General features: G+C 42.5%; 1 protein-coding gene across 7 annotated transcripts in view; it reads left to right on the forward strand.

Moving 5' to 3' along the window:
• HLCS (holocarboxylase synthetase) overlaps nucleotides 1–26,293 on the forward strand; it is a 193,205-nt gene extending 166,912 nt beyond the window's left edge. For 6 of the 7 annotated variants that reach the window (XM_066259414.1, XM_066259413.1, XM_066259408.1 and 3 more), the window contains 5 exons: nucleotides 11,641–11,708; nucleotides 13,429–13,589; nucleotides 16,679–16,793; nucleotides 21,537–21,750; nucleotides 23,111–26,293. In XM_066259414.1, coding sequence (XP_066115511.1) covers nucleotides 11,641–11,708; nucleotides 13,429–13,589; nucleotides 16,679–16,793; nucleotides 21,537–21,750; nucleotides 23,111–23,282 — 730 coding nt within the window. In that variant the 3' untranslated portion in view covers nucleotides 23,283–26,293. The remainder of the gene's footprint in view (nucleotides 1–11,640; nucleotides 11,709–13,428; nucleotides 13,590–16,678; nucleotides 16,794–21,536; nucleotides 21,751–23,110) is intronic. The other variant, XM_066259412.1, reaches the window with a different exon arrangement.
• Nucleotides 26,294–26,956: the final 663 nt, after the last annotated feature.

Genomic DNA, 26,956 nt, shown 5'->3' on the forward strand with positions numbered 1-26,956 from the left:
TTAACATCATCCTAGAGATAACAGCCATTTCAAATAGACAAGTCAGAGGCATACACATTGAAATAGGAGTAGAACTATCTGTATCTGCAATTGATATGCTAGTATGCCCCGGAAACCTCTGAGAATCAATGATGAAACTAACTGAAACAAAAGAATTAGGTAAGGGAGCAGGATATAAAATGCCCTGCCAGCCCAGAGCCACACCAGAGGCCAGCCTCAAAGGGCAGTAGAGCAGGGTGGAAAACGGGGTGATTGGAAAATGACCATCTGAATGAAAATCTGTTACAGAATTGGATTCTGAACCAGGTTTAGTTCATGGGGGCCAAAAGCCCAGCAGATCATGGAGCAAAGCCCTGCATGAAAGAAAGAGGCCCCTTGTCTCATTGAGTGAAGAGTTAAGCTGGTGCTAAGCTTTCTGGTCCAACAAGCTCTGGCAGGCGGCTTGATCTCTGGCAGGGTGGGGTTCGAGGAAGGCTCTGGAGAGAGGTCTGAGCCGTGAGAGGGAAGGAGGAAGGGTGATATCCAGGGCAGCAAGGTGGTGAAAGAAGCAATGGTTTTGAGGCCAGCTGGCAGGGGCAGGAAATTCTTCGTCATAATTACCCTTGAGCAGCGACGGTATTGGGGTGGAAACAAGGGCCCAGTGAGGGGCCTGAGTGGTAGGGTGGAGCTTCCCTTTCTAGAGGAAGAAATTCATTACCTTCATGTTGCTTTGTTGGCTCAGATGTTTCAGCAGCTCCTTAGCTCTGTAGGTAAAGAAACTGCTTATTGTAGTATTTTATGTAAATTTGGTGAGGAAAGATGTGCATATTTGAAATAAAAACATGTAGACAGCAGGGAAAACACCTACTTGGACACAAAAGGCAGGGCTAATGAACTTTAGGACAAATGCGGTGTCTCATTTTTAAAAATTTAAGATGACTATTTCAGTTCTTAAAAAAAAATTAGATTCCCCACTTGATTTTACCCTTTGGGTCTACATTTTCATAACTTTTCAGAAAATGTATAACCACCAGCACCATCAAACTTACACAGCTGGAAAATGTATTTTAAGAGACTGGTGGCATGTCTACCTTCAAATTTTGTTTTGATAGAGGAAGAGATTCTTTGATAGAGACTCAGGGTGGGCCTCGGAGCAGGGCAACCCTGGTTAACTGTTCTGGGACCTTGACAGGCTCTTAACACATGTAGTCCCCCACTTCCTCATCGGTAAAATGAGACCACATACCAATGACCATTACAAGCGTTGCCAGAGTGTTTGAGTGAGAAAATCTCATACCAAGGGTCCAGCTCAGTAAATGGAACCATTGGGTTATATGCATTCTAGAGCCTTGTGGTATTTTCTGAGTACCTGACGATCCCATTCTTTTTCTGTAGTTGAAGGTCCATGGCTTATTGATTAATTAGTTAGTTCACAAGGCCTTGGAGAAATCTTAAAGTGAGTGGGAAATGGTGCTGTGTTGGCTGGTGTACTCACTGTTGGAAGCCTGTCATATTGAGGTTGTAGTCAAGAGTTGGGTGTGTGTGTGTGTCAGAGAGAGTGGAGGAGGGGAGGGAGGGAAAGAGAGGCCGAGGCCCACCCTTATCATGCTTCATGGGGCTGAAAACTACTCAGGCCTAATATCTGGTGACCATGAATGAAGCCATTATAGGGAAATAGAAGACTGACAGGGAACTTGTGCGTTACCAGGTCCTGTATACCAGTGGCACCCTGGTATACACTTCCTGTCCCACTGCCATTCCCTTTTCCCTTTCTCCCCTTTTTCCTTTTTCTCAACTACTAATTACCACCTTAGCTCTAGAAAATAAAGTCTCTTTATATGTAGACTGTTTCTGTGTTATCCTAAAGAATATAAAAAGAATGCAGTACTTTATTTCAGTAGTTGTGGTGGCCAGAGGAGAATTATTGACACCTTGATGTTGTAGCTCTGGGAATTTTTCAAGAAATACAGTTTTTTAAAACAGTCATTGAGAAACATCTTTTGGTGGAATCGTTTCAGAACATCAGACTTTTGACCAGCTGTATTGCAATCCCCTAGGACATACCCAAGCTCTGGCTCTTGAGACTGGGATTCATTAGGATAAGATGGGATTTTAGCATCTATTTGTTTTGTTTTGTAAAACTCCACACATGGTTCTGATGTGCAGCTTTGCTAAAGGGCCTAGCCCTAGGGGCAGCTTTGATTCTTTGACGTTGATTCTATGATCAAGGCCCCACATTTGTTGAGCTTGGTAGTTCCTAGCAAAGACTGAGTCATCTGTTAAAATTGAACAAAAAGTACAGTATAAAATAAAACATCTAAATATGTTCTCACTTTTTTCTAAAGTTTTAATGGAGATGATTGAGGAGAGTAAATGGTTTCCTCTGTGACTCCTGCACTGTTGATAAACATGAGGACTGTCAGACCTGGTCATTCTGGTTGATCTCTGCCAGATGTGGGCCAGACTTCTTGAGAAGGTCTAATGTCCGTCCAGCCTGACTTATCTGGGGTGAAGGTGAAGCCTCAGTTGAGGTTCTTAGGCATAAATTCCTAACCCAGTTTGTCTGAAGGGTACTCATTGCCTTTGTCCCTACTAGTTGCAAATAACTCACCCAGAGAATTGAAGCAGACAGACCACGAGTAATCAAGCCATTTGAAGAGGAAATCAAAAAGGTTTTCCTTGGAATTGTCCTACAGGATCATTGGCTGAAACTTCTGTTATGTCTTGTTGGAAGGTAGTAAGTACTTCAGTAGAAAGAGCATGGGCTCATAGAAAGTGAAGGAAAAATTCACATTCTTTTTATTGAAGTAAATGATTTGATTTAAATATGTTAAAGACAATGCAAAAAATTACAGACCAATATCACTTGTAAGCACCAAAAATAATAAATATTAATAAACAGATTTCAACATTGCATTAAGAAAATAATACACTATGATCAAATTTTTCTAGGAATGCAAGGCTGGTTCAATATTAGGAAAAATTAATATATTTATAGATCGAAGGATAAAAAGCATGTTATCACCATAGATGATAAAACATTTTACAAAATTCAACATCTTGATAAACACGTTCCAAAAATAGAAATTAATGGATATTATCTTTGTGATTGTATACGTGTCCTAAAGATAGTATATTAATGGGAAATCCCTAAAAAGTGTAAGGGTCCATGAAAATCAGAAACAAGGTAAGGATGCCCACTATCTCTGCTTCTACTTAACATTGCCCTGAAAATATTACCCAAACCAAATAGACAAGAGAGGTCAACTTGATGCATAACTGAAAAGGAAGATAAACCTTATCTGTTTGCAGATGATATGATGGTGTACCTGGGATACCTTAGAGAAGCAGGGATTCTCTACTTCATGCAATAAGGGAGCATGATATAAAATTAACATACAGAAATCAATAGTCTTTGTATACACATACAATAACTAGTAAAGACGAGTATGGTTTGCATTTACAATAGCAACAAATAAGACAAAATACCTAAGAGTGAGTTTAACAAAAAATGTACAACATTTACACGAGATAACTTTAAAATGAGTCTGAAAGACACAAAAGTAAACTTAAACAAATGTAAGACATCCCTTGCTCATAGATAGTACAACTCAGCATCACAAGATATCAGTTCTCCCCAAGTTAACTCATAAATTTAATGCATTTGTACTAAAATACCATTAAGGTCTTTTTCGTTTGTTTGTTTTTAACCATAATGTAGCCAGGTAGATGCTAAAGTTCATTTGGAAAAATAAATATATAAGAGTAGCCAGGAGAACAATGAAAAAGAAAAGCTATGAGGTGGTACCAGTTTTGCTGGATTTTATTATCTTGAGAGATTTTAAAACATACTATCAGGAACTGCATTATTCCATACGTAGGTGGGACATAAAAGTGAAACTAAGAGACATTGATAAAAGTGTGGTGGTTACGGGGGAAGGGGGAAAGGGAGAGGGAAAGGGGGAGGGAGAGGGGCACAAAGAAAACTAGATAGAAGGTGACAGAGGACAATCTGACTTTGGGTGATGGGTATGCAACATAATTGAAAGACAAGATAACCTGGACTTGTTGATCTTTGAATATATGTAACCTGATTTATTGATGTCGCCCCATTAAAAAAATAAAATTATTAAAAAAAAATTTGAAGGAAATGAAGACATAAAAATCACAATATTTAAAGATTTTGGGAAATTATATTGGCTGTCATGTAAAAGTGCAGAATATATCATTATATATAATCCAAATTTCATGAAAAAATTAAACAGAAAAACATATACAGTTAAAAAAAAACATACTATAAAGCCCCTGTAATTAAAACAGTGCCGTATTGGCACATGAATAAATGAAGAGACCAACAAAAAGGAATACAAAGTCCAGAAATAGACCCAAGTACATCTAGAAATTTAGTATATAATGAAAGTAGCACTTCAAATACCTATGCCAATGGTAGACTTTTTAGCAAATGGTCCTGGGACAATTTGATAGACATTTGGGGAAAAAGGTAAAACCAGTTCCCTACCTTTCACCATACATGAAAATACACACCAAATGGATTGGGGATCTAAATGTGAAAAGTGAAACCCTTTAGTACTGGAAACAAGTGGATGAGTTCCTGCATAACATGGGCACAGGGACAGGCTGTGCTGTACAAAAACAGCGGTGTTTTGTTTGACCTTGGCACAAAACACCGAAACAAAAGCAAAATATAGACAACAAACTGGGAGAAAACATTGGCAAGATAACACAGATAAAGCACTTATATTCACTAGTACTGTTTATAAGGAACTGCTGAAAATAGGCAAAAAATGCAAATAGGTAATTCATACTATATATATATATAGATATACATACACACACATATAGTATGAATATAAGGGATATGTATATTCCTTAGACATTTGAAAACCTCACATATAAAAGGAAAGCAAAGTACTACACTGAAATACCATCTCATATCAGATTGGCAAAAACTAAAAAGTGTACCATCACAATCTGTTGGCAAGGCTATGCAGAAAAATGCTTACCCCAAACACGCCAATACATTAGTAATAGAGGGGAGTCTGGCAGTATCTAACAAAGCTATATATTGATAGTATTTTCCTTCTGACTCAGCATCTCACTCACTTCTAGAATTTACCTTGAAGATATATCTTCAACAATACAAAAATACATGTGAACAATTGTACTGTCATTTTGGACACCACCTAAATTCCTACACATTGGAGAGTGGTTGAATAAACTATGCTATAATACATTCACCCAATGGCTCATTACTCACCTATAGGAAAGAATGAGGAAGAGCTCTGTGAACTTACAGAGAATGTTTCTAGCTTACAGTCAGTGAAAAAACCAAAAAGCAAAGGTGTATATACAAAATAGTAACTTCCTCTAAGGGAGAAAGGGAAATAAGAAAACATGCATGTGTCTGTTAATTTGTGCAGAAAGAAACACGGGAGGACAGAAACTAGTGAGATTAGTTGAAGTGTTATCAATATTTGTAGAGAGTAGAGGAAGGGGAGATCTAGGTAGAAGGATGGGAGGGGGAGAGTGACACTTCTGAGGATGCAGTTCTGACCCTTAGAACCAAGTCAAAAGTAAAAAAAGAAGCAAGGATTGGAGCAGGGACCCTGTAATAGAATACAGAAGTACAAGCAAGCTTAACCTTAATTCACACGAATAGCATAACCACACGAAAGTGAAAGAAAAAGGAACAAGCCCAAGGAACTTTTAAACATAATATTTACTGTATCCCCTCAGGCTAAAAACAAAAAGAACTGTACATAAATATTGAACCCTAGTTAGTAAGTTTGTTTTTCACAGTAGCATGGGTCAGCAATTCTAAAACCACTTTCTGTGTATTACAGTGTTGAACAAATAAGTAAATACATTAGAGATAATGTAAGCCAGATTTCTCATTATTGGAGAAGGAAGTTACAAATACAGAAAGGAGAGAGACTAGAGTGAAACTTGTGTTAGATTAGAATTGGAGTTTTTAGTGAATTCATGGTTTTTAAGGTAGCTGGATGTATGGATGGGACGAAGAGAGGGGAGGTAAGAAGACAAGGGAGGGAGGGAGGGAGAGAGGAAGGGAGGAGGGAGGGAGGGAAGAAAGGAAGAAGGGAGGGAAGAAAGGAAGAAGAGAGGGGAAGGAGGGAGGGAGGGAGGGAGGGAGGAAGGAAGGAAGGAAGGAAGGAAGGAAGGAAGGAAGGAAGGAAGGAAGGAAGGAACTTGCTACCTAGGGAGGGAGGGAGGGAGGGAGGGAGGGAGGGAGGGAGGAAGGAAGGAAGGAAGGAAGGAAGGAAGGAAGGAAGGAAGGAAGGAAGGAAGGAAGGAAGGAACTTGCTACCTAGGGAGGGAGGGAGGGAGGGAGGGAGGGAGGAAGGAAGGAAGGAAGGAAGGAAGGAAGGAAGGAAGGAAGGAAGGAAGGAAGGAACTTGCTACCTATTTGCAACATATATGTTTTATAAATACCACTCATTCTCCACTAAATGGAGCACCTTGCATAAATGACTGATTCCAGGGCTGGGGCTGATAAATTTCAAAGGAACCTAGAACCTCTTCTTATGCCAAAAAGTAAGGAAATACTGAAATGTAACAAAGACATCTCAGTGCGTCAAAGGAACCAGTTTGAAGAACTTTCACTTGCTGAGTCTGAGGCAACTGAACTTCAAAATAAGTAGTGAAAGAAAAGTGTTTATCTATTGAGACAGAATCCCTAAGTCCATTCTAATATGTATAAATAAATAGAAAGATAACAGTTGAGGGAGGAGAAAAAGCTCTTACAGTAGTATCCCAACAAGTAAACGTGAAAGGAATGATGGAATCTGAAAATCACTATTTGACAGTCATCAAGTAAATAATTGAGTGGAGCAAAACTTATCCAAAGATGCTAAAATTAGTAGATTAAATTTTATGAGAAACATTTTTCTTTCCAGAAGTATTTATTAATTACAATAGAAAAGTGGTAACTTCCGTGAAAAAATCTTCACACATCACCTAAACCGAGTGGGTCAAAGTTAAAGTCACCACATTCTGTGTATTAGTATTGAGCAAATATTGGTTCACTGGTTAAAACATATGTACCTCACTAGTACAAGGTATTACTAATAGGGAAACTGAGGGGGGATTGATGGGGTATGTGGGAAGGGAATTCTACTGTACATTCTACTTATTTTTTCTATAAACATAAAGCTAAAAAAATAGTAATTTAAAAAATACTATATTGTTACACATGAACATATATGAAATGGAAATGTTCGTTTCTATATAGCTTTGCTTGTAGCCAGACTTGCTCATATTATCTAGGGCTGCTTTTGGGCCGGGACCTCAGGGTTGGGGATTTGCAGCGGAGACCGTATGGCTCACAAAGACTCAAATAGAACACTGGCAGCAGCGCACTGACTGCCTTCCTCCCCAGCCCAGAGCCATTTTGCATGAGGGCGGTAACTGGACTCAGCCAGCCACTTCTGCACAGCTCATGTGCTCCTCCAGGCATCAGTGCAAGGGACTGGCATGGCCATATGTCATCGTGTGAGTTACAGGAGGATTTGTGCAGCAAACCTGTGAAAGCTCAGACAGTTGGTGGCCTTCACATTGAGAATTTTGATCTCTCGGAAAGGAACAGATTAGTCGCCAACTAGTGAGCTGGCAGAGGCATGCATAACCTACTTGAAGAAAGCCGAGTTTATATCATTTTTTTTGTTAATAGCATATTCCCTGATTATAAAATGAATGTACTCCAAGTGTAGTAATATTGGAAAATTCAGAAAAGTACAAGAAAATTAAAACCACTTGAGATTTTACCACCCAGAGATTACATAGAACAACATAGAAGATGCTGAAAGCATCATATAATAGTGCCTCCTTATCCCGGGGTCACCACTGCTCGTGTGTGTTCTGGATTCTTCTATCAGAGTACACAAAGATACATAGCTTATGTAAATGGGATCAGTGATGCTGTTTTTTAAGCCTTTCTTTTTAATTATCAATGTAATAAGAATGTCCATAACTATATTTTGACATCAGTTTAATACCTCAAAGAAAGAATTTTTCCAGTTGTCAGAAACTTCTTTTGTAAGATACATGTGAGCTTTTTTATTAGTGGTGAAAAAGTCTAAAAGAACATATCTTTTCAGTTAGAAGAGGAGACAGTAACACTGGGTATCTCCAGAAGGTGAAGACAGATTATAGGACAATTTTAATGTCTTCTTTATGTTTTGTCTGCTTTCTGGGCAGTAAATTTTCAAGAAGGACTTCTATGGATGGCTTATTTTCTGCTTTGTACTTGTCTATAGTTTCCAAATAATTATACTCCTTAAAATAACCACAGCTAATATTTTTTTACATTTCCTAATAATTTTTAAAATGTATATGTGAAAAGATCATTGAAGTAATGCTGTGCATAGGCTTTTGCATCCTGATTAAATCGCCTTGTGGTATCCAGCGGGCGTCTGCCTGTGTCACAGTGGTTTAGTGATGCTCTTGTATGTGGGGCTGCTGTAATTTTTTCAGTTTGCTTTTTTTTCATTCCTCTATCATGGACTGTTGGTATTATTTCTGATTTTTCACAACATAATGTCTTGATGAATAATTGTACCCCAAATTCTTTTGTCTCCCTGTCTGAATACTATTTAGGCTTTAATCTTAGAATGCAGTCACCATGTCGGAAAATTTAAAGGCTCTCATTGCATATAAAAAGATTGGTTTTAAGAATTTCCACTCATTAATTACTGTCAAATGAGCTCTTACTCATTGGTCATAATAAAAAGGGGCTACAGATAACTGTTATTGTCTTATTTATTTTTCAAGCAGATCTCTTAGTCCTATTCTTGGAAGTATTTATGAATAGTTATTTACAAATATATATTATATATGAACATAGAGACCATGCTTTCCCCAAAAAACTTTTCAAAATAACTTTAAAGGTAACTAATCATGTTAAAGGAAAGTTTAAAAATAAAGAAAAGAGATTTTGTCAAATCTTACTCCCTCCCTTTTCTATGTATTTTTCATAATTGGCATAAAAGTTTATATCTGTTTTTTAATTCTGCTTTTTAAATTTAACATTCTATTGCAAACATTTCTTCCCTGTTGCTACAGTCTTTATAACTACGATTTTTAATGACTACAAATTATTCCATTGACTTTATACACCATAATTAACATAATTATTCTCCTTCTGAATACTTACTTAGGTTATTTACAAAATTTTGCTTGTGTAGCGCTGTGGTGAGCGTGGACTATTTCCTTAGGTTCACGTCCCCGAATCTGAATTTAAGTTTTTATTCCTTCAGAATTTTCATTTAATTCATACTGGCTTGTCTTCTAGGTTAATCTTAATTATTGAAGCTTTAATCCAACAACCACGTGAAATTCAGAATGTTCCCTTTGGCAGAGCACTCAGTAGGTGCGGAGATGTCTTTAGGAACCTAAGTGGCCAGGACACTGTCCTGTCTGCAGAAGGACCCGTGTGGGTCTCTGGATGTTTCAAACAGAAGCAGAATACTTTCCTCGCATGCCTGGTTGGCACTACAATGAATGCACTCGGCTGCCACTCACGGAAGCCTTTTATCCCACAGCCTTTGCCAACAGAGGCAGGGAGGTAATCATTATGGTATCCCTCCTTTTTTTCCTTTTTCTGTTTCCTTTTGTGAGAATGTCGCCAAGTCAGGATGGAAACGCATTTGTGGTGCCTCCTTGCTGCTAAAGCAAGCTCTAGCGACTTCACTGGGAGAGATGCACAATTTGCAAAGTTTATAAATGCTCCTTTGTTGTCCATGGCTGTGCGGTTTGGCCCCCAGAGTTATCTCAGATGCACAAATAAATCTGGCGGCCTCTAGTTGTCTCCGGCTCAGCGTTGCCCCTTCCCCATTTGTCTCCCTCCTCCAGTTTCCTCTTGGCCTTCAGCAGCACAAACCCAGTCTTCTCATCAATATGCCCTGTTAACTGCTGCCAAACCTCTAGCAGTTTACTGCATATGTTCCTTAATCATTTCTCTTTGTTCTCGAAGTCTGCATTTGGTTTCTGAATATCCCCCGCCCCCTGTCCCAATTCCACCATCACCGTCGCTGGCTATAACACATGACTGTCTAATGTCCATTTAAAGAACATCCTAGATTGCCTGCTGTGAGGAGAGCTTCCACAGTCTGCTCAAAACATGCTAAATCACCCCTTCCCGAAGAAGTTTCTTAGCCCCCTCCCTGCGAGCCCACCACCTTCCCCAGGTGCGGGCTGTAGGACCCTCCGGAAAGCAGAGGTGCCCAGACGACAGTTTACCTCCCTGCACGGACAGAGCTTCCTTCTTAGGCCTTTCTGCCCTCCCAACACAAGAAAAGGACATTTTCTTCTTGGAGCCCGATGATGTCTAGGCACCGTCGATCTCAATGGGTTATTCATGGTGTCCAAGAGAAATACCTCTGGAGCTGTATTTCATGGGATCTGGAAGTGGACAGCATGTGGGCGGTGGGGGGCCTGCTCGCCTGGAATGCCCTGTGCCTATGGCCCGGCCGGCCCCCTGCCCAACAGGCTGGGCTCTTCTTAGCAAGAAAAGGGGTGTCTGGGCTCTTCTACCCCAGGACCTGTGTATACCGGTACACAGAGAGGCTGTGTTGATTTTTACTGCTTTTAAGTATTTTCTTCTCTTATCTCTTACCATTTGTAAAGCCCCACCCCATTCCTTGGAGAAAAGGAGAGGATTAAAAGCTCTTCAGAGTGTGGGCTTTCCTTAGAGCCCTTTCTCCGTGGCATGGGGGTGCTGTGCAGCCCTGGAAACTATTATGGGAAACTTTGTTTATCCAAAATACCATCTCTCCCTCATCTGTCCCCTTGCCTCTTCCCTCTCCCAAAAAGTGTTTCAGTGAGGCCCCAGCAGCTGCCAGTGGACAGGCCTGACTTTTACTTTGTATACTAAATCCTATGATGAGCTACGCCTACTCAGTACCTGGTCGGTGACTCTGGGAGTGCAGGAGCTAACACATGTAAAACGTAGCTGAGAGGAAATTCACAGAAAGAGGGTTTTATTTTTTCTTTTTAGAAAAAAAAGTTACTGTTGCCTCACTTGGTGGAGATATATAGTGCCCTTTTCTACCTATCCCCCGAAGGGAAGTTTGTATTCTTTTCAAAGAAACCATTTTAAAAGCAAAACTCAAGGCTGAAATGATGCAAGGCTCTCCTGAGCTCTCAGAAGGTGTAGATTTATTTACTATAGTTAAAACATAATTAGTTCTCAGGGGAGAGTGTATCTTTTAAACGGCTTTATTGCCACCATATTGGTTTTCTGAATAATCAGAAACTTCTGTTATGATTATGTTTTAGGGTTCGAACAGAAACGCAGTATAAGTAGAAACAAATGTCAGGAATTGTTAGTTGTCACTTGAAGGAGGGATACCACATCAGAAAGAATTTGATAGGATATTCCAAAGAAATATAATGTAACAACATTTCAAATAAACTGGGTAGCAGTTCAGGCAGGTACACATGCCTCCCTGCCTTGGTCTTCCCAGAGGCCGGGAATGGGGTACAGATCCTTCCTTGGAAGTGGGAGGGTGGCCCATCCTTACCCACATGTTCACAAATGAGTGTAAACAATGTCCCCCCCTTTTGCTGAAGGATCTCCTGCCAGTGCCCCTGTTCTGGCTGACCAGTTTTTCTCATCGTTTGCAGGTTGATGTTTGAGATACCACAGGAAATGGGTTTAATAGCCATTGCAGTCCGCCAAACACAGGGTAAAGGTCAGTCATCTTTTGTTAGTGCTTCTGTTGTGTCTGTTTTCTAAAATTTGTGACTCTGGTAGCCAGAGAGCCAGTTGATTGAGTGTGCTGATCCTCGAGGTGATTCTAGTTAGAAGTCATTTGTTTTCATGCCCCACCCCCACCCCTCACCCCTCAGGTTGAATGCAGGAAGAGGGAGTGGAATTGATTAGAAGATTGAGCCTTAGTAGAATTACAGCATTCTGTCAAACTGAGATGTTTATTAATCACTTGACATCTACCTGTGATGGTTTTAACATTTGGTTACTTACATCTTGTAATTCTTCTTTCTGACACATTGTAAGCATTGCAGTTTGTGAAGCATAACTGTGTTATAAAGACATTTCTTTTCCCGAGCGTTCTCTGTGAGGAGCCATTTGTTTCTATACTGGTGTCTCATGGCGAGGCCTTTCATCTGTCAGCCCTGCCCCAGCTGATGCTGGTGTGCCCATTCACAAAGTGCTCACAGAGAAGCAAAGGGCTGCTCAGAGCTGCCACCACCTGCTGACCCTCCGAGGCAAGAGCGCACACCCTCCCAGAATTCACTGTGTCTGGCCCCGGTGGTCATGCAGGAGGCACTCGGCCCCTGCCCCTCCCCACCCCCAGCCAGCACCAGGCTACCCGCGCCTGCCTTTAACTCTCAGGTTCTTATGCTTCTCTCAGAAGGAGCAAAGAGAGAAGGAGTCCAGTTTTCTGCCTCTTTTTTTTAAACATTTCTTCTGAACATGAAGAAAACTGTAGGAATCAGTATGGTGATTTAAAAAAAGACAGAAAAACTTCAATTAGCTATACCTCCTATTTTGATTATTTTATTTTCCTGACTTCTTTTTTAAGAAACATAACTCAGAGAGTTAATATCAGGGATCACCTTTTAGTTTCAGCATCCTTTTCTTAAAAAACAGTGAACTATAATTCACATACCAACAGTTCTCACATTTAAAGTGTACAGTTCTGTGGTTTTCAATATATTCACAGGGTTGTGTGCCCATCACCACGATAAGAATCACTTCTGAAAAGGGGCTTCCTGGACCCTGCCTGGACTGGTGTCGCTTCAGTTCGGTCCCCGTCTGTCTCGCCTGCGTCACAGGAGAGGGAGAGTTAACCTGAGAGTGGTGTTCAGACGCTGTGAGACTGAATCGTCAAAGTGTAGACCAGTGGCCCCCAACCTTTTTTGGGTCATGGACAGGTTTAATGTCAGAAAATATTTTCACAGACCGGCCTTTAGGGAGGGATGGATAAATGTATCACGTGACCAAGACAAGCGTCAAGAGTGAGTCTTAGACGGATGTAACAGAGGGAATCTGGTCATTTTTAAAAAATAAAACATCGTTCAGACTTAAATATAAATAAAACGGAAATAATGTAAGTTATTTATTCTTTCTCTGAGGACCGGTACCAAATGGCCCATGGACCGGTACCGTTCTGTGGCCTGGGGGTTGGGGACCACTGGCGTAACAATCACAGTATGATCACAGAGGCGGAACAATCTGCTAATTTTTGCAAACTTATTCAGCAACAGAGCTTCAGATTATGGAAAGCTCTGTTAATTGAGTTAACCCCAGAAAATCCAAGTGTTCTTCTCAGCCCAGGTTTATTCAGGTAGGATATGTCTTCAGTGTGTGGCTCATTTTCTGGCACAGCATGTATCTGAGTCTGTTCATGTGGCCAAGTGGCCAGTGTTCCAGTGGGGCCTGTCTTCCAGGGCGAGGGAGCAACGCCTGGCTGAGCCCCGTGGGAGGCGCTCTTTCCACGCTGCTGGTCTCCATCCCCCTGAAATCCCTGCTGGGACAGAGGATTCCGTTTGTCCAGCATCTGATGTCTCTGGCCGTGGTGGAGGCGGTCAGGTCCATTCCTGGGTACCAGGTACGTGCCGTTTCCTCACCTTTATGTCCCACTCTGCATGCAGATGTTGGCTCGGTCTCTGTAGCATGTGTTTGCATGACTGCTGCATGTAGAGCCTTGGCCCACTCTTTGCAAAGCTGGCAGCCCTGTTCCTGCAGTTTTAAAAGCACTGTTGGGTTTTATAGCTGCTTCAGGCTCTCCAGAATGCATTATCCTCTGTTGTCTAATGGCCTAGTAAGGGCAAGGCTTTTTTTTTTTTTCCATTGAAGCATATTGGACTGGATGGGGCTGCTATCTGCATTTTCTGGTGCAAAGTCTTATTTTATAGACCCAAAAAATCCTTCTCATTTCCTACCTTCATTACCATAGCCTGCGCTCAGCAGAGCTATCCTTGGTCTGCAGTTGTACGAGTTCAGTGTGCAGGATTGTTTGGAACTCTGCCCCAGCTGTAGGGACAGATATGCTCGCTTCATCACTGCTGTTGGATGCCTGGTGTCAGCTATTAAGACAAGGAAAAGGGGGTGAAGAACACAGTGACTAAAAATCCTTTTCCTCAGAGCCTGGCCTCCACCTACCATACCCCTTCTCAGTTTTCCGGGAGGAATTTCCTATGGCCAGAAAGGGGGGAAGGGTGTCTCCTGCTTTCTTCCTAGCTATAGCTCTTATTTCTGTCAGGGTAAAAACCCTTGTTATATGAATTCCTGAGGCGAAATGCTGAGCTCATGGCTGTCAGAGGGGCCTGTCATCCGAGTCTAAACAGAGAAGCAGAACTCTCCTCTGGCCCTCACGTCCCCTTCACTGTAGCCATGTCTTCATAGTCACTTTGCAAAAGACTTGGGTACATGTCACGCCACCGGCTTGCACACTGAAACATGACATTTGTTACCAGCACACAGCATCCTGGCTGCCTGGTGGGCTTGGGCTCCCCAGATGGTCACAACCTCCGCAGGCTCCACCCGCAGCCCCCATGCTGGATGTTTCACCAGGAAGAAAGTGGCTGAGGAGATGAAGTTATGTCGTGGGGTGAAAGGATTTTTAACCCTAGCAACAGGTTAACTGGTCTTAGGGAAATAAGCAAAATACTGAGTCAAGATCTGTTTAGCTTTTTCATAGTTTTGATTTTGACCTTGTAGCCTCACTTGTTCACTTAGCGAGCATTCTTTGAGTGCCTGCTGTATGTGAAGGCTGCTCCAGGCTCTGGGGGCCGCAGCATGGGCCCTGGGAAGCTTGCCCTCAGCAGTGCATGGGGAGTCCCCGTTCTGCCAAAAAATTCCATCCAAGTTATATCCTGTTTCCACAGCTATTTGGCTCAGCCTCACCTGTATGATATGCCTTTGGTTTGGATTTGCACTGATTTTTGACACAGACCCATTCACTTGCACAGCACAGCTACGGGATGGTTGAAATACTCCCAGGTCATTAGAGTTCACCTTTCTTACGTCCTTCATTAGGGCTCCAACTTGTCTCTTGCCAGATGTCACTGTCAGCACACAAATCATGCCCGGTCTCCCCAGACCGGAGGCAGCGTCATTTTCACGCTCACTGTTCCTTCCAGAACTCGCCCTTGCTGCTGCAGTTTCATCCATTGACATAGTCCCCAGGGGCTCCTGCCGCGCTGCCCCAGCCCACACTCATGCTCATGCTCATGCTCTGGGCGTTCTGATCATCCTGAGGGCCCAGCTCAAAGGCCATTCCCTGAACTTTCAACCTACAAGTTGTCCCTCTTGTAACACCTGTGGCCCTTCACATGTCTAAGGTCTCTTGTGGTATCTTCCCCGGGTTTCCCTGAAGCAGAGTTATTTGTGCTCCTCTTCTGTCTCCTACAAAGCAACCAGTGCTCTGAAGGCAGGATTAGTTTTATCCTGGTCCCCAAAGAGCCTTAGCCTAGTACTTCAAACATGAGGTCCATAGCAGCTGTTTTAATAAATGATTGACACAACGAAAAGTAAGCATTCACGGCCTTCTTCATTGTGGAATAGATGTCATTGTTTACCTGCGTGACAACCCAAAGTTTCATAAGCATATTCTAAGCTAAGTTGGTCTGAACATGAGAAGTCAGGCATCTGAGAGCAGGGCCCACATGTTATTTATACTTTTGTTCTTTTGTGCTACTACCTTTCTCCTCTCAGCCTAGAATGCTCTACCAGGGCGGATGAGCTTGAAGAGAAACAGTCTAAATAGCTGGGATGAAAAGGCCTGTTGGACAGAGGGAAGAGATTTCCTGGAAGCAGTAGGCTTTGTAGCATAGTATAGAGCACCAGTGCCTGGTGTCAGAAAGCCCTGGATTTGAAGCCCAGCTCTGCTGCATCCTAGTGGTGTGACCTCAGGAAGCCGTGCAGCCTCTTCATACTTCAGTTTCTTCCTGTGTTCAACAGGGATGACACTGTTGCCAACATAGGGGTTTGGTGGAAGTAACCTCTGACTAGTGCTGAGGAGGGGCTTGGTGCCAGGCTTGCCCCCAGGGCAGGAAGAGAATATCAGTACTCTCTGGTTTCCGTCACCTTTGGACTGTTTCACTGTAGGGCACAGGCACAGTTGCCCAGGCCACACCCTTCGGGACAAATCCACTTCCATTACCTAGGTTGACTGTTGGCATTCTTCAGGGCCTTCCTTCTCTGATGACTCAGTAAAACATGTTCCTCCTTGGTATCTTTATAGCATTCTGTTCGAGCCACATCTCCTTGCCTTTTACGTTACTGGTTAATTCAGGGCCCTCTTCCTCCTTGAGTCCTGAGAGTATTAGTCTCTCTCTCTGTCCCCGCCACCTAGTACATGGTAGGTACGCTGTGGTGCTGGTTGTTGATGCTGAGATAAGGAGCATAATTCATCAGAGAGGCAACTTCAGAAAGTGTTTTTGATTATAATAAACAGTAATGGGATGGGGAGAATGATGGACTCAATGACAAATATTTATACATTCTCTAGGTCTCTCCCCTTTTAGCTACAAGAGGCACTTTAACTCTGGATTGTCATAAAGAAATGGTTAGCTGTCATTCTGAAAAAGAAGAGAGAATGAGGTCCCATGTTCCACTATTTTTTAGAGTATGATGAACCCAGTTGTTCCCTTTGTGTCCTGTGACTGCTTCATTAATATGCAGATTTCCCTTTAGGATATCAACTTACGGGTGAAGTGGCCCAACGATATTTATTACAGTGACCTCATGAAGCTTGGTGGAGTTCTGGTGAACTCAACACTTATGGGAGAAACATTTTATATACTTATTGGTAAGTTTTTAAAGCCTTTTCCCTAGCATTTTAGATTAATAAAGATTAAAATGTTTATACATGGCTGTATTAGGGGAGTGAATTATCATATGAATTTTTCTTTGAATCTTGTAGAATACATACAAAATACAACACGTGTGTAAAATTAGCAGATGGTTGAAAGTACTTCAAGGGGTTTAGCATTCCTGTCTCTGGCCATGGAAACCAAAGTAATATCATGTCAAACGCATTTTCTTACACCTGTCCATACTTCGGCTCCTTGTTGAATTAGAAATTGTGAAAATAAACCACAATGAGGTATAACCTCATACTGTTACAATGGCTATCATCAAAAACACAAGAAATAACAAGTGTTGGTGAAGATGTAGAGAATAGGGAACTCTGGTGCCCTACTGGTGGGAATGCAAATTGGTGAAGTTTTTATGGAAAACAGTATGGGGTTCCTCAAAAAATCAAAAATAGAATTATCATATGATCCAGAAATTCCACTTCTGGGTATTTATCTAAAGAAAATGAAAACTCTAACTTGAAAAAATATATGCACCCCATGATTGTTGCAGCAATATTTACAATAGGCAGGATGTGAAAACAGCATAAATGCCTGCTGACAGATGAGTGGGTAAAGAAGGTGTGACTAGTACACACACACACACACACTGGAATATCATTCAGCCAGAAAAAAGTGTGAGATTCTGGACCTGGCTAGTTGGCTCAGCAGTAGAGCGTCAGCCTGGCATGTGGATGTCCCAAGTTCAACTCCCAGTCAGGGCACACAGGAGAAGTGCCCATCTGCTCCCCCACCCCACCCCAATCTCTTTGTCTCTTCTCCTTCTACAGCCATGGCTCTAATGGTTTGAGCAGAGTTGGCCCCCTGCACTGAAGATGGCTCGCTGGCCTCGCCTCAGGTGCTAAAATAGCTTGATTGCTGAGCAAGAGAGCGGCAGCTCCAGATAGGCAGAGCGTTGCCTGGTAGGGGTTGCTGGCTGGATGCTGTCGGGGTGCATATGGGAGTCTGTTTCTGCCTTTTTGCCTCTCACTTAATAAAAAAGAAAAAGAAAAAAAATGAAATTCTGCCATTTGCAACAACATGAGTTTACCTTGAGAGCATTATGCTAAATGACAAATGAGACAGATACTGTATGATCTCACTTATATGTGGGCTCTTAAAACAAACAAGCTCGTGGATATAGAGACTAGATTGGTGATTTCCAGAGGCATGGGTGGAGGGTGAGTAAAATGGGTCAAGAGAATCAAAAGATACAACCTTCCAGTTACAAAATAAATATATTAGTTCCCACTTATCCATGGGGCATACATTCCAAAATCTCCAGTGGCTACCTGAAACTGGGGATAGTGCCAAACCCTATTAAATACTATGTTTTTTCCTGTACATATATACATGCTTATGATACAGTTTAGTTTATAAATTAGGCACAGTAAGAGATTAAGAACAATCATAATAAAATGGGATAATTATAACAATATACTGTAATAAAAGTTACATGAATGTGGTTTCTCTCTCTCAAAATATCTTATTGTCCCATGCTCACCCTTCATTTCATGATAATGTGAGGTGACAAGGGACCTATGTGACGAGGTAGACTGAAGTGAATGATGTAGGCATTGTGACGCAGTATAAGGCTACCATTGGCCCTCAGGTGATATGTCAGAAGGAGGGCCATCTGCTTTGGGTGGTCCTGAATCATAGAGCCATGGCGATGTTGACAGTTGGGGAAATTTAATATTTTTGGATCATGGCTGACTGTGGGTAACTGAAACCATGGAAAGAAACCACAGAGAAGAGGAAACTACTGTGAGTCATGGGTTGTCATGTGCAGCCTGGTAACTGTAGACAACAATACAATATTGTATATTTGAAAGTTGCTGAGAGAATAGATCCGAAAAGATCTCATAAGAAAACAAAATTCTGTAACTGTGTGGTGACAATGTCGACTAGTCTTATTTATTGTGGTGATCGCTTTGCAGTATGTACAAATATGTTTAACCTAATTATGCTATACACCTGAAACTAATATATGTGTCAGTTATATATCAATTTAACTTTTAATAAATGACTATGGCAGTATTCCAGGAAAACGGGAAGAATCCTTTAAATATAAATGTTTTATTTTCAACAAAATAAATTTGCTAATTACCTCACTTCCTTTATGACAGAAAATTAGTCCATGTGTTGTTTATCAGCTTAACTGAGGAACAATTTGTATGCGATACAGTTCACCCACTGAAAGTCTGCAGTTTTATTATTTGAGTTTACAGCTGTGCAACCAATAGCACAATCCAGTTTTAAAACATTTAATAAACTTCTAAACTTCCCCTTATGCCTCTTTGTAATTAATATACCCTACCCCAGTCCTAGGCAACCACTGATCTGCTTTCTGTCTATAATTTTGCCATTTTTGTATAAACAAAATTAAAAGAAATGGTGAAAATACACATTTACTGTACCATTTCATAAGAGAAGAAAGATAACAGGTCATCTCCTGGTCATCTTGCATTCTTCATTTGACCTTCCCAGGCCAGTGGGGAGGCCAGTGGTAATGCTCAGCAGAAACACCAGACTGGTCAGGGTGGGGTGAGGAACCCGTCTCACTTCAGCACCTCCACTTCAAGCGAGGAGGTGGATTCAGAATTGGTCTCTGCAATCTGCAGGTCCTTGGTCAACTGTCAGCCTCCCCCTAATGCCCAGGTGACCGCGCTTGGTGTTCAAATAGCAGTGGACAGGAAACGTGACCATGTGCCAGAATGCCAGCCTCTGCTACCAACTGGCAGCACTGTCCTGGGCAGGCAGGCTGCTTCTCACCCTGAAAACTACATTTCTCGTCTTTAAATGAATAATTGGGCTAGATGCAGAGATTCTTTTTTTTTTTTTTTTTTTTTTTTGTATTTTTCTGAAGCTGGAAACAGGGAGAGATAGTCAGACAGACTCCCGCATGCGCCCGACCGGGATCCACCCGGCACGCCCACCAAGGGGCGATGCTCTGCCCACCAGGGGACGATGCTCTGCCCCTCCGGGGCGTCACTCTGTTGCGACCAGAGCCACTCTAGCGCCTGGGTCAGAGGCCAAGGAGCCATCCCCAGCGCCCGGACCATCTTTGCTCCAATGGAGCCTTGCTGCAGGAGGGGAAGAGAGAGACAGAGAGGAAGGAGAGGGGGAGGGGTGGAGAAGCAGATGGGCACTTCTCCTGTGTGCCCTGGCCGGGAATCAAACTTGGGACTCCCGCACACCAGGCCGACACTCTACCACTGAGCCAACCGGCCAGGGCTGATGCAGAGATTCTTAAGTAGGGCCCACAGATACCAAGGAGGCCCAGGGATGGCTCAGGAGGCCAAGGAATGCTGTCAGTGTGGGGGACACACTGCATTTTCCTGTGGGGAAAATCCAGAGCTTCTGTTAAATCCTTAAGGCCATGGGGGGAGGGGGCAGGAAGGTGTCTTTGACCAGGAAAGATTCAGAATCCTTAGAAGGACACAATCCTCTCTGGCCCATGGAAGGACACAGCCTAAGTTGACAGTAGTCTGTTGCTCTTTCTCCAGCACTTTGAATTAGTGAATATAGAAATTAGTGAATGAATGCAAGAGAGGATCTTTGGCACCATTGCACTTAATTTCATGTCTGAAACTCCATATGTGTTTCAGGTATTGTGTGTGGTGCTGAATGAATGAACCAGTGAACCCCTGCAGGTTCTGCTGTCACTGGGGTCACTTGCTTTTTACGGATGTAACTTCCATTGCTTTATATTTTAATAGGCAGTATGTTTAAAAAACAAACAAACAAACAAACATGCTGAGGCCTGAAATCAGTCTTTACCTTCACACTGAAAATGGATCAGAACATTTACCAAAGAATACCGTTACTGTAGACATCACTGCTCTGTGTGAATAGAGTCTTGGGGGACTTTTTTCTCAGAGGCCCTGAAAACACAACTGTCTTGCTGCCGAGTTCTTGCAGTATTTCACTGCTGACTGAACACCTCTTTGAGGTTGATTCAGGGCCCTGCTGAAAACTTGGGTTTGGTGTCTCTGAAGACTAACTGCTCCCGTAGAGGATGGTAGTGTTAAATGACAGCAGAGATAAGCCTATTCAGGCCCTGCTACTGGCAGCACACTTTCCTGAAGCCTTAGCTTGGGAGCTGGTAAATAGCCACTGAACATGGGCTGGCCAATTGCCAGCAGGGGAAGCCCAGCCCCAGAGACGTCCAAGGATCAAGTATTAAAAGATGTGTTCTAGGGTTTTACTGTAACCAGGGTTTGAAATCTCTGAATCCAGAGTTTACCCCTGGATAAAGACCTGAATAAAATTCTTTATTTTCAAGCATGTGTTCTATTATTCAAGTAGGGAAAGAAAGAAGAGATTGTCAGTACTGAGCCACAGTTCTGGGCTGGCCCGCTTGCAGTACTGAGTCAAGGCAACACTGAGGGGGTCTGTCCCAGTCTGGCCTTCTGTTGAGTTGAATCGGAAGTGGTGTGCTTTTCCAGTTATTGGAAAAGGTTGGAATGGTCCTGGCTAGATGAGGATAATAAAGGAAAGATGAAAAGGAAGACGGGCTCCAAGAGACCTGTCATTTTCTAAGCAGCCAGAGACAATAAACACCAAAGGACAGGGAGCAGAAGGTTGACAGTCAAAGCTGTACCATTTTCCAGGTGGTTGGAAGGAGGGTGTGAGCAATCCATCAGTAGGTGGAGCTGCTTGTGTGTTTCAGTTGTTTGTTTGCTCTTGACTAGGCTGTGGATTTAACGTGACAAACAGCAACCCTACCATCTGCATCAACGACCTCATCGTGGCGTACAATAAGGAGCACGGGGCCGAGCTGGAGCCCCTGAGACCTGATTATCTCATCGCCAGAACCGTGACCGTGCTGGAGAACCTAATCAGCACGTTTCAGGACAAGGGGCCCAACGGGGTTCTTCCCCTTTATTACAAATACTGGGTACATAGGTCAGTGCTGGCTCCTCTTCATTCTTTTAAAATTCCTGTTATTAGGTCCATAGTTCAGTACCTTAAAATGAGTCCCGGCACCAGTCTAGGCTATTGTTTTTTACATTTCTAATAGAGAAACCTGGTAGACGCCACCTTAAGTAAGTCAGCATCACCAGTGGCAGGACCCACCGGTCTCCTGTGCCTCCTGCTGGGAGGCACTGGGCAAGACCACATCACTGGCGAGCTCTCCTGCCAGCATGTTTAAGCTGAATCTCAGTGTGAGGGAACAAATCTAACTTGGGGAACATTCTTGATAACAATGGTTTTCAAAGTAAGATTCCCTGGGTGGTGGCAGCAGCCTTACCTGAAAACTTTTTAGGAATGCACATTCTTGGGTCTCACCTGGGTCTCCTGGATCAGCCTCGCACTTTAGCAGCTGCTCCAGGGGGTGGTCACAAACCTCAGGTTCGAGAAGCACTGACTTATACCAGCAGGCCTCTACCCTTCAAAACGCTGTGTCTTAAATAAGAAGGTGGGAGGTTAAAGAGGCATGACAGCTAAATGCAGTATGTGATTCATAATTAGATCCCAGATGGGAGGAAATAGCCACAAAGGATATTAATGAAGAGTCGGGGAATTGGAACACACACATTAGGTAATGCCTGTACATCTAGATTAGATTCTCAAGGGGCACAGTGCTGTGCTGGTTTTTGCAGGAGATTGTTCCTGTTCTTAGAGGAGATGCATGATGAAGTATTCACGTATAAAGTGTCATGCTGCCTGCAGCTTGTTTTAAATATCAGCCCCCGAAAGCGTGTGTATGTGGTTGTGTGTGTTACCAGTTGGTGTGAATTTAAGTAAAGGGAGAGTATGAGGTTTATTGTACTATTTTTTTTCCAACTTTTCCATAAGTTTAAGTTCTTCAAAATAAAAATGTTGGCGGAGGGAAATTCTATGCTTTTAAAATTGTTAAGAAGGTTGTCACTCAACAGGTACATTTGGAAAATATTCAAAAGAAGGGGAGTTGGAATGAGTTTAAATTATAGCTGATGCTACCCAGCTTTATTTCATAAGATAAAACTTTATTTCATAAGATAAAACTTCAACTCAGCTTCTTTTTCCCCAGTCTCAGCCAAAACACCTGCAGCGTTGCACAGTGTTTCTTAAAAGTGCTCAGGGCAAAGAGCGTTTTTAAGAAAAGTAGTTCCTAACTCCCTGTTGGACTTGCCATTACCTTGGTTATTCTAGTCGTCATCAAACTAGTTCACGTGGAGCTGTGAGAGTAGCCCGGCACCCCCGCATGCCTCCCCATAGTTGGTGACCTGGCGACTGTCAGGCATCACATTCCTAAGACCCTCTCCCTGTGCTTCTTTTTCAGCGCCCAGCAAGTCCGCCTGGGAAGCGCTGAGGGGCCACAGGCATGGATTGTTGGCCTGGATGATTCTGGGTTCCTCCAGGTTCACCAGGAGGACGGCCATGTGGTGACTGTGCATCCAGATGGCAACTCCTTTGATATGCTCAGAAACCTCATCATCCCCAAACAGCAGTAGTTCCCGCAAGGAAGGTGGCCTGGGGCCCGGATGCTCGAAGCAGGCCTGGTGCTGGGGCCACGACAGGACAGGGCAGCGACGACTCGGGCAGCGACAACTCGGGACTGACCCCGGGCCCAACCACCACAGCAGGCATTCCGGTTCGCTTCTGCTCTTTCCTCGCCCCGTGGGTCTAGAAAACTAATTTAGAGGTGTAGTCAAATACCTTCTCCGCCCAGTTAACCCGTTTTTTTCATTTTCTATAGGTTGGCATTTCATTTTGTTTTGGAAGAGGATCTGGGTGGAGGGGTGACAAGTGGAAAGATTTAGTTCAGGTAAATCCCTGCTGTAGGTGTGAGATTGTTCTTTCCTCTTGGGCTTGGATGTGTGTTTATTGCTCCCCCTGCCAAATTTTTTTACTTGGAAATCGCAATGGAATAACTCAAAAATTTCCCAGCAGTGGAGACCTTTACCCCTAGACTATTAAACAGCAAATCAAAGAAAGCTCTAGGGCCAGGCCGGTGGTGAGGTGGAGGTGTGGCAGCTGTTTATAAGCACCCAGGGAGGCATTTTCCTACAGGAACAGACGCTGGCACTTGGTCGTCGTTTTATTTTGTGTTAATGAAGAAAAGAGAAGGTCAACCTCTAAGAGTTCCCCTCGGCCTAGTGGTTTGTGGCCCAATAACATCTGATGGCTACAGAGATGCGTCCGGCTGGGATGGTCTCAGTGATCTTGCAGAGGAAATTGGTTCATTGCTTTGGCATTCATTTATGAGCTTTCCTTTCATAGGTTTAATTTTACTGCATATTCTAAAGTGATGGGATCAAGTTCAAGATCTTAAAGGGTTGATTAGGCCTTGCTCAGATGTGGGGTGGACGATTTGGCTCTGACAGCTGGAGATGAAGGCTCACTCCATTACTGCACGCAAAAGGGGATTTGGAGTTTTTAAGCCCATTTCAGGCGCGCCCTGAAATGTTGAGTGTTCCTGCGAGACTGCACTGTGCTCGTCAGTCATCATTCTTTGTCCCCTTCTTCTGATATTGACAAGAAAATGTTACTGATATGGAATACCACCCTTTAAGAGGGAGTGTGCACGCACGTGTGTGTGTGTGTGTGTGTGTGTGTGAGGGAGAAGGAGGGCTCTTTAAAAGATCTTCAGAATCTGATATCCTAAAAGTCTCTATGTAAGAACAAAAGAAAGGAAGCCTTTTGATATACATTTGCTGTTTCCAGATGGACTCCATGCTTTTTCCATGTAACTCCTATCTCTGTTGAATTTGTGAAACACACACATTAGTTTTCAGCATTAAAAGGCCAGTTTTTGCCCACTTTTCTCTCTCCCTGGCAGTTTCAACTAAAATTAATGGAAAGAAAACTTGATGGGACTCTCCGCTTTGAACAAAACCGCCTTATTGTACAACCAGCACTGTGTTTGTCCAGCTTAGCCTGTTGGGCTAATCCCAGAGCCTTGTGGTTTCCAGAATAAAATCAGTCCACCTTCAGCCCAGCACAGGCAGACCCTAGCCCCCACAGGAAGGGGAAAATAACGTTTAGTTAACTACACTAACCCAATATGTGCTTTTTGTTCATGTAACTTTTTAAAAAGAACTTTAAAAGTAATATTTGCAACTAAGACTTCAATTAGAATTATGCCCCCCCCCAAAAAAGACCACTCTCTCCTAAATGGCCAAATCTTCATTTGGAGTTAGTCCCGAGTTTAAATATAAGTCTACGCCACCCCAGAATTACAAAATGGACTCACCCTTGGGAGGGCATCTGCAAAACATCACCCGGAAGAAAGGCTGTGGGCGCGCACCTCGAGGCTCATTTCTCAAACTGGGTAATGTGGGCAGGTCATCCCTCAGAGCCGCCATCGTTACTTTTTGGATTTCTTTGGGGGGTTATTTAATGAAAAACATGTTGTGTTTTGTTTTAAGCTGAAGTCCTATTCTAGACAGTTCTGCTTTGGGAAAAATGTTATCATTTAATTTCCTTTCTGTAAATGAAAACTAATGAAGTGTGGCCATGTCAAAGCAGATAGAGCTGTTGCGGGCCCAGCGCTTTGCCTCTGTGCTTGTGAGACTGTTGTTCCTTGTGCGGACATCCAGCTGTCTTAGGGTAGACAAAATGGACTTGAAGCAGATGCTGCGTTTTTCATAAACCTGATTTTGCCTCAGATGAACCAAAGACTTTTGAAGTTCTGCTTCGCAAAGCAGCTGACTAAAAGCTTTTACTCAGAGCTGCCAGCTTCAGGGACACCCCTTCCACTGTGCACATACCCATCGGTTTGGGGTGCTTATGTACCCGACACTCTTATCTCAAGGAGCTTTTAAAGTCTTAACAGGAACTGCATGGTCTTCATAATCTTTAGAATATGACAGCTAAACTCAGGGTTTCTGTGTGCTTTTAGGACACTGAATGCTCCCCCAGCTTAGAGGCTGTGCCTTGAGTGCCTAACAGGTTATAAAAGGTCGTCTCTTCAGAGCTGAAAGCAAATTTCAGGGGAAGCTCTTAGGAGAAGTGCCGCTAATACAAGACTCAGCAATAGCTGGGTTTTCTGTGGCCCCTGTGCTGCAGTGAGTGCAAACTGAGCAGATCCTGCTGCGTTCACAGGGCGTGGGCAAAGTGGGAAGGAGCAGTGTCCAGGGTAAAACAGTCCGTGGGGGTTGATGCTGCTGTACATTTACCTGTGACTTGATGAAGGGTAGGTGCATGGACCCAGGTGGGGTAGCACACCCTGCTCCCATCGTACACCCCAGAGTACAAGAACTGGGAGAGAGAAGCCAGCCTCACCCGACAGCTTCAGAATGCAAAACGAGAAGATTGTAGACTTTTCGTTCTGTAGATGTGTTTGTTGCTAACAGCAGAAAACGAGAGTCTTTATTCCTGGGTAATTACTATGCATATTTGAAATAAAGTGTCAGCCTTTGCATTTTTAGCTTTTCAAAGAATCATGTCTGAAAAGTAATTACTTTAAGCCAATGCCTGTAAGAAGCAAGTGTACCAAAATAAACTTTAAGACTTTCTATCATTTTGGGCTCATTGTTATTTTTACCACAAGTTTCATTTTTTAAGAATAGGCAACTACTTTTGGTTACAGTATTTTTATTCATATTTAAACATTTTTACAAAATAAATAGTTTTACAAGGTAAGGAATATGTATGTATTTCTAAGTATTAAGAAGCTGGTGCCCTTTTTTTATTTTTTGTTGTGTTTTTGACAAATATATTATGCATCATACAAAAGAGAAATCTTATTCCAAAGAGTGAAAGTTAGCAAAACCCAAAAGTTAAAAAAGAAATTGAGATGAGAAATAAATTTAATATAACAACTTAATGTAAGTTTTTAAATTTAAAAATAAATTTAATGTAACAACAAATTAAAGAACAGATTTTATTCTTATAGAATTTTTTTCTTTTGTGAAACTGCTTGATTTTTGTCTTGACAGTTTTAAGATTTGAATCCTATAAATTATACTTAAGTTTAGGAACAGCTCAAATAATGTGTTTTAGATCAAAGGCTATCATTCGCTAACATTTTAAGCTACTGTAATTTCCCAGCGTTTGTTTGAAATGTTTTTATTTCATCTTATCTGTGGCAGCTCCTAGTCCACTTTAACTGTCTCACAGAATAAATTACAACTTCGAATATACTTTATACAGTCAGTGACCATACAAACCCCTCCCACCCTTA

This window comes from Saccopteryx bilineata, chromosome 2 (genome assembly GCF_036850765.1).
Source record: "Saccopteryx bilineata isolate mSacBil1 chromosome 2, mSacBil1_pri_phased_curated, whole genome shotgun sequence".
NCBI classification, from domain to species: Eukaryota; Metazoa; Chordata; class Mammalia; order Chiroptera; family Emballonuridae; genus Saccopteryx; species Saccopteryx bilineata.